At 47.5% G+C, this 10952-nt stretch overlaps 1 protein-coding gene across 2 annotated transcripts in view; it reads right to left on the minus strand.

Moving 5' to 3' along the window:
• Positions 1-4038: 4038 nt before the first annotated feature.
• Positions 4039-10952, minus strand: part of gps2 (G protein pathway suppressor 2) — a 17111-nt gene continuing 10197 nt past the window's right edge. For both annotated transcript variants that reach the window (XM_062989071.1, XM_062989069.1), the window contains one exon: positions 4039-5441. In XM_062989071.1, coding sequence (XP_062845141.1) covers positions 5355-5441 — 87 coding nt within the window. In that variant the 3' untranslated portion in view covers positions 4039-5354. The remainder of the gene's footprint in view (positions 5442-10952) is intronic.

Raw genomic sequence — 10952 nt, forward strand, 5'->3', positions numbered from 1 at the left:
AATATCATCCAGCTTAAATATGTGTTTATTTACTAACTTTTATAAAGTGTACTGAAATAAAAGGTATTAAACTTGCTCTCACACAGATAATAATCCAGTGATGGATCATCGGTGTCTGAAATATTATTATTCATCTTTTAAACTTTTCTTAAAGGATCAGAAATGAAAGAAGATAAAAACCTAAAATGCAACTTTTCCAGCCAGACGAACCGCACCCACTTTTTCCCGCCACACCAACACATGGAGGTTTCTCCCTAAATCTTCTCTAGTTTTGTTTAGAATAAAACAGCGTTTCTGTAACGAGGCTTTAATTTCATACTAAACATTTACATCTAAACATCGTCTCACATAATAACTCTAAACCTCCTCATACAGATCCTCTCATCACCCGCGTTTACCACGGAGAGAAAATAAACACGAGGAATATAAAAGTGTAGAAATATCAGCTCAGTTACTGTTAAAGTCAATAAAGAAATAAAACGTTAATCAGAGTTTAGTTTTCGAGCTAAACAGTAAAATTAATTCTATTCCCGATCAGCCTTTCTGTAAAACTGCATAAACACAGAGAACAGAAGTTCAGCTCCACGTCTGTGTTTCCTTATTTTCATTTCATATATTTGAACCTTAAATATATAAAACAGATGATTATTTATTGTATTTAAATTTTACGCTTCTACAAATAATTCGACTGGATTTGATAAAACGATTGATACTCCATGTTAGACTGGAGTGTTTTTCTGCATTTCAATGTGAAATAACAAAGCAGAAGCTGCAGCAAACACGAGCATTTCCTTTATTTAATCTCCTTTAATATCGTCGATTCATTAAACGGAAGAAAAGCAGAAATAATCTGATCTAAAATAAACAAAAACTTTATAAATTATAGAGAAAACATTAGATTAACACTCTGTCTCAGGTTTCTAAAATGGTGGAGCAGGGGGAGGTGCAGATCTATAAGTCTTCTGCAAAAGGTTCAATATAAAAGATCATTTAAAATAAAGCGATTATAGAGGAATTATAATAATAAAATGATAGTAATGATACTGGGTGTTTTAGTTCTGATTAGAAGAACAGCAACAAATTACTCATACAAACTGATACAAACACAACATACAATAACTGCAGCTGAAATGATCGACTTTTCACTCGAAAATGCTCAAAATAACTAAAAATTCCCGTTTTAATGACATTTCATGGAATCGGACGTGAAACTGAGTTTATAACATGATTAACATGAATCACCCACCTGCTCTCAGCTTCATCAAAAAATGAAATATCACGTACAGTACACGTGCAGTATGAGGTCGAGGGAATCGCGTCGTCCATTTTCACTCAATTGTGACCGATTTTTGACAAGTTTGGGAGGTCTGAGAGGCTCAAGTGCGTCTGCACGAGTTTAAGATCCGAAATCATCAAATAAGGAGCCAAAACGTCATAAACGGTGTCCAATAGGATGGCGCGTACGTTACGGATTCGCGCGCGTCCGAATATATTTCGGAAAACGCAAAGACAATCCCGGAATTCATTCGGTTGTCATTCAGGATAATGTAAAGTCTCGACTCAGTGAAGCAGGGTTATGTTTTAGCTTCAAAATCATCAAATAAGGAGCAAAAACGTCATTAAAGGCGTCAAATGGGATGGCGTGGAATTTTCGGATTCGTACCAATCCGCAAATATTCCGCAAAATACAAAGAAACTGTCAGAATGAGTTCGGTCGATTCAGGACGTGTGAACGAGTGACTCAGTGAAGCAGCTGCACTCAGAGCCACAGGTTACACAGAGATTCACTCAGAAAGTCTTTTAAATATAAAACTATACAAAACAGCAAATACAAATATAATCAATAAAATAAAAGCACTTCTAATGATGGAAGAATAAACAAAAACAAACCTTGGATGTAAAGGTGATTCCCCCTGAATCGAAGTGTCGATCTGTTCATTCATTCATTCTGACACTCAGCTGTTCTTTCATTTTCACACCATCATCACTTCATTTGATCCAGACGAGTAAAACCGGCACACAGAGACGCAGCATCGCATCAATTTCACTCCTTCATGTCATTATCTAGAAAAAACTCAACTGATTCATCCTGAAATATCTCAACCACCACCACCCCCCCCCCCCCAAAAAAAACCCCTACTTCCGCCTGCTGCTTTCAACATGGCTGCCTCGTTCACACACACACACACACTCACACACACGTATATAAATATATAAACACAGCTCCCGTCCGGTCCTCGGTTACATCCACTCCTTTATTCTCACATTTAATCCAAACTGCTGCCTCTCCGACACTCTGGGTTTTTTTTAGGAACCCCGATTCTTCCCGCCTGTTTCAGGTCACGTGACCTTTCATTATATGTCCTCATTTGACTAACCGACACACACACACGCGCACACACGCGCACACACACCAATGATCTTAGCAGCTGAGTCAGTGTGTCAGTGTTTTTCTGCCCTTCTGAATATGCAACGTGAGACAGAAAGAAAAACGTTAGAGAAACACAGACAGAAATACACACAGACAGATACAGACAGACAGACAGAGAGGGTTTAGGCAGGAGGAGAATCGACCTACCAAACTTGTTCTTCTGCGTACTTTGTCCTGACCTCATCCCACACACACACACACACACACACACTGATCAGACAGAACGCTGTGTGTGTGTGTGTGTGTGGTGCTGGATTGATGTTGGGACTGGATGTTGTCACACTGATTATGAATAAAGGAAAGTGGGGAGCTTCTGCTGATCCTCACTATTAAACCCTGAAGCGTGTTGTTCAGGATCAGTGCAGAATAAATAGCAGCACTGTGAGATACTGAGGTTACATCAGGTCACTCAGATCCACAGTCAGTGGAGGAACCTCACAAACACACTCATACAGCCACCTTTCTGTGTGTACAAGTGAGTAGGAGTTACACACAGGGCATCATGGGTAGGAAGGGGCGGGCCGGAGATGAATCAGCGGTTAGGGTTGTGTTCAAAACACACACACACACACACTTCTTCAGTTCCGTTTACCCTCAAACACACAGTGGTTATTGTGCATTATCTCCAATCCCACACACACACACACACACACACACACACACACAGCCAAGGCTGAAGACTAATAATAGATTTTCACCACTGTGTCTGCATTAGTTCATTCAGTTTTTGCTACATGCTGGTCAGGGACACGTATAAAGAGTCCTGTGCTAGTCTGCGTCTCTCCCTGACCCGCAGGGCTCACCAGAGTGCACAGGGAAACTGAGGATTTCAGAATTAAGTGTAAGAACAAAGGATAAATTGATTTACTATATGCTCGGGTGGCACAGTGGTCTGATGCTCTAGTCCACCACACTGAGACCTATTTCCTGAGGGATAAATTGGAATCCCGATAGTGAACCAGCCCTTGTCATCTACCATCAGTGCCTGATCCAACGAATGTTCTTCGGTCTGAGTGTCCACATACTTTTCATATTAAACTCAAACATTTACAAGCAAAGAAACTGAAAATGCTGTTCTGATAACACAGATGTTGAATATTCATGGTAATGGTTGATGAAACTGATCGTTGGTTGACCCCCTCGCTCAGACTGGGTTTTGATCCCGACTCGTCCGTCTGTGTGAGAGAAGCTGAGAGATGAAATGAGATTCATCTACATTGTTCTTTCTGAGGAGCTCTGGTTCCTGCTCAACGATCCAACATGAGTGCGTTACTCATTTCCCATCAGTAAGAGGAAGCTTCTACTGGTGTGCTGCTGCAAATGTCATCTTTTATTAATGATTTTATCTCTATCCTCTGTACTGAAGACCCTGTGAAATCTGAGTTCAACAAAATGTGCTTAAAACCAAAGATATCTTCAGAACTTTTCTAAAATCCCCCAAATCCTGGAGTATCTGCATTTATTTCTGCAGTCTGTTACCCTTCGATGCCGTGAGTCCATCAGTGTTCTCGGTCCTGCTGATTTCTAAGGAGCTTTAGAAACATGGACCGTGTGTTATAGTGGAGTGTGTGAGGAGTGTGTATCAGTCAATCACAACAAAAAACTCATTTAAATCATGATCATTTATTATCAGATCAGTTCTAGTGCAAATTCTCTCCAAAAATATTCACATTTAGCCGTTTTAGGAAAATATTTTACCCCACCGTGATCATAGCCGTGTGTGTGTGTGAGAGTGTGTTGGGGAGGATTTCAGTATTTACACAACAAACCCTGAGAGCCAGTTTAAAGATTTATCAGTAAAAATAAAACTTAGCAGAAGCAGATTATAATGAGTTACAGAAGTGAGCGGATTCATGATGCGCATTAATGTGTTTGTATTCTGTACAACAGTAAGTGTGTGTGTGTGTGTGTGTGTGTGTGTGTGTGTGTGTTCAGTCCTCCATAGTGCAGCAGTGAGTCACAACTACTGAATGGGGGGGAAACTGAACCTCTGTGTGATGTCACATCAGTGATGTCATACTGCAGGGGTGCAGTGGTGGGTCAGATTTTCTGATGTTGTATATTTTATTGTCAGAATTATTTTGCCTTTAATAAAAACAGATCAATCAGAAAGAGCTCTGAACCTGCACCAGCTTTCACTCACAACACTGAGCAGAAACCAAACAAACGACTTTAACCTGAACGCAACAGAGTGTAAATAATAACACTGTCGTAACCACGTGTAGTAAAATCCGCTCTACAGCCTCCCTGCGGTCGCCACAGTGCAAACGTCCAACTTGGGTAGAAAAAGGAGATTGTTTGTCATCATGCCAGGCCTTCATGACAAGTCAGAGAATTTCCTGATTAATAACCGAGATCTGAGTGCTTCTACATCTAGTTTATCATCAGAAAACACGGCGTGTACGATACATCCGACTCTGCACTCTGGACTTTATAAAAAAGTAGTAACATTACTAAAATATGTACCAATGATCTACGTTTTGTTATTTCTGCCCAGTCTCCTGATCTACAGGCCATATGACCCTTATGATGACATCACAGCTGTGACATCATACAGTGAGGTTTGAAGGTGTGCACGTTTCCCATCATAAAGAATCTGGAATAACTGGTGAAATTAATTTAGCAGTATAGCGAGGGAGCAGTGATATGTGGAGCGCTCTCTCTCTTTCTGAGTGTGTGTGTGTGATATATACGTGTGTGTGTGTATAATATAGAAATGTATATATCATACTGAATGTATGTGTGTGTGCAAAGCTATGATATGAATATCTGATTAAACTGATTATACTGATAATAACAGCTTATTATAATAAACGTACACATTCTCAGCTTTACGAGCATAACTGTGTGTGTGTGTGTGTGTGTGATGTTAGTGAACCCAGACTGAACCACTGTTCCCTACACTGAGCACCTGATTGGCTGATTATTTGCCATGGTGATAGAACCTCTGTCCTGATTGGTGGGAGAGGTAGGCGTGGCGCTGTGGCTGAGGTGAGCTCTGAAATGAAGCCTATAAAGAGAGAACAGAATATAAATAAATAAATCTGAATAAATAACATTTATTATCTATCTGTTCAGCCTGTAGATGAGAAATATATAATAATACACGGCTGTGGTGTGTGTGTGTGGTGTGTGTGTGGTGTGTGTGGTGTGTGAGGTGTGTGGTGTGGTGTGTGTGGTGTGTGTGAGGTGTGTGTGGTGTGTGTGAGGTGTGTGTGTGTGGTGTGTGTGGTGTGTGAGGTGTGTGAGGTGTGTGTGTGGTGTGTGGTGTGTGTGAGGTGTGTGTGTGTGGTGTGTGTGGTGTGTGTGAGGTGTGAGGTGTGTGTGAGGTGTTGTGTGTGTGGTGTGTGTGAGGTGTGTGTGTGAGGTGTGTGAGGTGTGTGTGGTGTGTGTGAGGTGTGTGTGGTGTGTGTGAGGTGTGTGTGTGTGGTGTGTGGTGTGTGTGTGGTGTGTGTGAGGTGTGTGTGGTGTGTGTGTGGTGTGTGTGAGGTGTGTGTGTGTGGTGTGTGTGGTGTGTGTGAGGTGTGTGTGGTGTGTGTGAGGTGAGGTGTGTGTGAGGTGTGTGTGAGGTGTGTGTGAGGTGTGTGTGGTGTGTGTGTGGTGTGTGTGAGGTGTGTGAGGTGTGTGTGAGGTGTGTGAGGTGTGTGTGAGGTGTGTGTGAGGTGTGTGTGGTGTGTGTGAGGTGTGTGTGGTGTGTGTGAGGTGTGTGTGAGGTGTGTGTGAGGTGTGTGTGGTGTGTGTGAGGTGTGTGTGGTGTGTGTGAGGTGTGTGAGGTGTGTGTGGTGTGTGTGTGGTGTGTGTGAGGTGTGTGAGGTGTGTGTGAGGTGTGTGAGGTGTGTGTGGTGTGTGAGGTGTGTGTGGTGTGTGTGAGGTGTGTGAGGTGTGTGAGGTGTGTGTGTGGTGTGTGTGGTGTGTGTGAGGTGTGTGTGAGGTGTGTGTGGTGTGTGTGAGGTGTGTGTGAGGTGTGTGTGTGGTGTGTGTGGTGTGTGTGAGGTGTGTGTGAGGTGTGTGTGGTGTGTGTGAGGTGTGTGAGGTGTGTGTGAGGTGTGTGAGGTGTGTGTGTGGTGTGTGTGGTGTGTGTGAGGTGTGTGTGTGGTGTGTGTGGTGTGTGTGAGGTGTGTGTGAGGTGTGTGAGGTGTGTGTGAGGTGTGTGTGTGAGGTGTGTGTGTGTGGTGTGTGAGGTGTGTGTGAGGTGTGTGAGGTGTGTGTGAGGTGTGTGTGAGGTGTGTGTGTGAGGTGTGTGTGGTGTGTGTGGTGTGTGTGAGGTGTGTGTGTGTGGTGTGTGTGTGGTGTGTGTGTGGTGTGTGTGAGGTGTGTGTGGTGTGTGTGAGGTGTGTGTGTGGTGTGTGTGGTGTGTGTGAGGTGTGTGTGTGGTGTGTGAGGTGTGTGTGAGGTGTGTGAGGTGTGTGTGAGGTGTGTGTGAGGTGTGTGTGAGGTGTGTGTGTGAGGTGTGTGTGTGTGGTGTGTGAGGTGTGTGTGAGGTGTGTGTGGTGTGTGTGAGGTGTGTGTGAGGTGTGTGTGTGAGGTGTGTGTGAGGTGTGTGTGAGGTGTGTGAGGTGTGTGAGGTGTGTGTGAGGTGTGTGTGTGAGGTGTGTGTGTGTGGTGTGTGAGGTGTGTGTGGTGTGTGTGAGGTGTGTGTGAGGTGTGTGTGGTGTGTGTGAGGTGTGTGTGGTGTGTGTGAGGTGTGTGTGTGAGGTGTGTGTGTGTGGTGTGTGAGGTGTGTGTGAGGTGTGTGAGGTGTGTGTGGTGTGTGTGAGGTGTGTGTGGTGTGTGTGAGGTGTGTGTGAGGTGTGTGAGGTGTGTGGTGTGGTGTGTGGTGTGTGTGGTGTGTGTGGTGTGTGTGAGGTGTGTGAGGTGTGTGTGAGGTGTGTGTGTGGTGTGTGTGAGGTGTGTGTGAGGTGTGTGAGGTGTGTGGTGTGGTGTGTGTGGTGTGTGAGGTGTGTGTGGTGTGTGTGGTGTGTGTGAGGTGTGTGTGAGGTGTGTGGTGTGTGTGAGGTGTGTGAGGTGTGTGTGGTGTGTGTGAGGTGTGTGTGTGTGGTGTGTGAGGTGTGTGTGGTGTGTGTGAGGTGTGTGTGGTGTGTGTGAGGTGTGTGTGAGGTGTGTGTGTGAGGTGTGTGTGTGTGGTGTGTGAGGTGTGTGTGAGGTGTGTGAGGTGTGTGTGGTGTGTGTGAGGTGTGTGTGAGGTGTGTGAGGTGTGTGGTGTGGTGTGTGAGGTGTGTGTGGTGTGTGTGGTGTGTGTGAGGTGTGTGTGAGGTGTGTGTGGTGTGTGTGAGGTGTGTGTGTGAGGTGTGTGTGTGAGGTGTGTGAGGTGTGTGTGAGGTGTGTGTGTGAGGTGTGTGTGTGTGGTGTGTGTGGTGTGTGTGAGGTGTGTGTGAGGTGTGTGAGGTGTGTGTGGTGTGTGTGAGGTGTGTGTGTGAGGTGTGTGTGTGTGGTGTGTGAGGTGTGTGTGAGGTGTGTGTGGTGTGTGTGGTGTGTGTGAGGTGTGTGTGAGGTGTGTGAGGTGTGTGTGAGGTGTGTGAGGTGTGTGTGTGGTGTGTGTGAGGTGTGTGTGAGGTGTGTGTGAGGTGTGTGTGGTGTGTGTGAGGTGTGTGTGGTGTGTGTGGTGGTGTGTGTGGTGTGTGAGGTGTGTGTGGTGTGTGTGGTGTGTGTGAGGTGTGTGTGAGGTGTGTGTGAGGTGTGTGTGGTGTGTGTGTGGTGTGTGTGTGGTGTGTGTGTGTGAGGTGTGTGTGAGGTGTGTGTGGTGTGTGTGTGGTGTGTGTGGTGTGTGTGTGGTGTGGTGTGTGAGGTGTGTGTGAGGTGTGTGAGGTGTGTGTGAGGTGTGTGAGGTGTGTGTGTGGTGTGTGTGAGGTGTGTGTGAGGTGTGTGTGAGGTGTGTGTGGTGTGTGTGAGGTGTGTGTGGTGTGTGTGGTGGTGTGTGTGGTGTGTGAGGTGTGTGTGGTGTGTGTGGTGTGTGTGAGGTGTGTGTGAGGTGTGTGTGAGGTGTGTGTGGTGTGTGTGAGGTGTGTGTGGTGTGTGTGGTGGTGTGTGAGGTGTGTGTGGTGTGTGTGGTGTGTGTGAGGTGTGTGTGAGGTGTGTGTGAGGTGTGTGTGGTGTGTGTGAGGTGTGTGTGGTGTGTGTGAGGTGTGTGTGTGTGGTGTGTGTGGTGTGTGTGGTGTGTGTGGTGTGTGTGAGGTGTGTGTGTGAGGTGTGTGTGTGTGGTGTGTGAGGTGTGTGGTGTGGTGTGTGTGGTGTGTGTGGTGTGTGTGGTGTGTGTGAGGTGTGTGTGTGAGGTGTGTGTGTGTGGTGTGTGAGGTGTGTGTGGTGTGTGTGAGGTGTGTGTGAGGTGTGAGGTGTGTGAGGTGTGTGTGAGGTGTGTGTGTGGTGTGTGAGGTGTGTGTGAGGTGTGTGTGTGGTGTGTGTGGTGTGTGTGAGGTGTGTGTGGTGTGTGTGAGGTGTGTGTGTGGTGTGTGAGGTGTGTGTGAGGTGTGTGAGGTGTGTGTGTGGTGTGTGAGGTGTGTGTGGTGTGTGTGAGGTGTGTGTGAGGTGTGTGTGTGGTGTGTGTGGTGTGTGTGAGGTGTGTGAGGTGTGTGTGAGGTGTGTGTGGTGTGTGTGGTGTGTGTGTGGTGTGTGTGAGGTGTGTGAGGTGTGTGTGAGGTGTGTGAGGTGTGTGTGGTGTGTGTGTGGTGTGTGAGGTGTGTGTGGTGTGTGTGAGGTGTGTGTGAGGTGTGTGTGTGGTGTGTGTGGTGTGTGAGGTGTGTGTGAGGTGTGTGTGTGGTGTGTGTGGTGTGTGTGAGGTGTGTGAGGTGTGTGTGTGGTGTGTGTGAGGTGTGTGTGTGGTGTGTGTGGTGTGTGAGGTGTGTGTGAGGTGTGTGTGTGGTGTGTGTGGTGTGTGTGAGGTGTGTGTGGTGTGTGTGTGGTGTGTGTGAGGTGTGTGTGAGGTGTGTGAGGTGTGTGTGAGGTGTGTGTGTGAGGTGTGTGTGAGGTGTGTGAGGTGTGTGTGTGGTGTGTGTGAGGTGTGTGTGTGGTGTGTGTGAGGTGTGTGTGTGGTGTGTGGTGTGGTGTGGTGTGTGGTGTGTGTGAGGTGTGTGTGGTGTGTGTGTGTGGTGTGGTGTGTGTGTGTGGTGTGTGAGGTGTGTGTGTGGTGTGTGTGTGGTGTGTGTGGTGTGTGTGTGGTGTGGTGTGTGAGGTGTGTGTGGTGTGTGTGTGTGTGGTGTGTGTGAGGTGTGTGTGGTGTGTGTGGTGTGTGTGGTGTGGTGTGTGAGGTGTGTGTGGTGTGTGTGAGGTGTGTGTGTGTGGTGTGGTGTGTGTGTGTGGTGTGTGAGGTGTGTGTGAGGTGTGTGTGGTGTGTGTGTGGTGTGTGTGTGGTGTGTGTGTGTGAGGTGTGTGTGAGGTGTGTGTGGTGTGTGTGTGGTGTGTGTGGTGTGTGTGTGGTGTGGTGTGTGAGGTGTGTGTGGTGTGTGTGAGGTGTGTGTGTGTGGTGTGGTGTGTGTGTGTGGTGTGTGAGGTGTGTGTGAGGTGTGTGTGGTGTGTGTGTGGTGTGTGTGGTGTGTGTGTGGTGTGTGTGTGTGTGGTGTGTGTGGTGTGTGTGGTGTGTGTGTGAGGTGTGTGTGTGGTGTGTGTGGTGTGTGTGAGGTGTGTGTGAGGTGTGTGTGGTGTGTGTGGTGTGTGTGTGAGGTGTGTGTGAGGTGTGTGTGGTGTGTGTGTGTGAGGTGTGTGTGAGGTGTGTGTGTGGTGTGTGTGGTGTGTGTGGTGTGTGTGTGGTGTGGTGTGTGAGGTGTGTGTGGTGTGTGTGGTGTGTGTGAGGTGTGTGTGTGTGGTGTGGTGTGTGTGTGTGGTGTGTGAGGTGTGTGTGAGGTGTGTGTGTGGTGTGGTGTGGTGTGGTGTGTGGTGTGTGTGAGGTGTGTGTGGTGTGGTGTGGTGTGTGAGGTGTGTGTGAGGTGTGTGAGGTGTGTGTGTGGTGTGGTGTGGTGTGGTGTGTGGTGTGTGTGAGGTGTGTGTGGTGTGGTGTGTGTGTGTGGTGTGTGAGGTGTGTGTGAGGTGTGTGTGGTGTGTGTGGTGTGTGTGGTGTGTGGTGTGTGAGGTGTGTGTGGTGTGGTGTGTGTGGTGTGTGTGTGGTGTGGTGTGTGAGGTGTGTGTGGTGTGTGTGTGTGTGGTGTGTGAGGTGTGTGTGGTGTGTGTGTGTGTGTGTGGTGTGTGAGGTGTGTGTGGTGTGTGTGGTGTGTGTGAGGTGTGTGTGTGTGTGGTGTGTGTGTGTGGTGTGTGTGTGGTGTGGTGTGTGAGGTGTGTGTGGTGTGTGTGGTGTGTGTGAGGTGTGTGTGTGTGGTGTGTGAGGTGTGTGTGGTGTGTGTGGTGTGGTGTGTGTGTGGTGTGTGTGTGGTGTGGTGTGTGAGGTGTGTGTGGTGTGTGTGGTGTGTGTGAGGTGTGTGTGTGTGTGGTGTGGTGTGTGAGGTGTGTGTGGTGTGTGTGGTGTGTGTGAGGTGTGTGTGTGTGGTGTGTGAGGTGTGTGTGGTGTGTGTGTGGGTGTGTGGTGTGTGTGTGTGGT

This window comes from Trichomycterus rosablanca, chromosome 26, assembly GCF_030014385.1.
Source record: "Trichomycterus rosablanca isolate fTriRos1 chromosome 26, fTriRos1.hap1, whole genome shotgun sequence".
Lineage (NCBI taxonomy): Eukaryota > Metazoa > Chordata > Actinopteri > Siluriformes > Trichomycteridae > Trichomycterus > Trichomycterus rosablanca.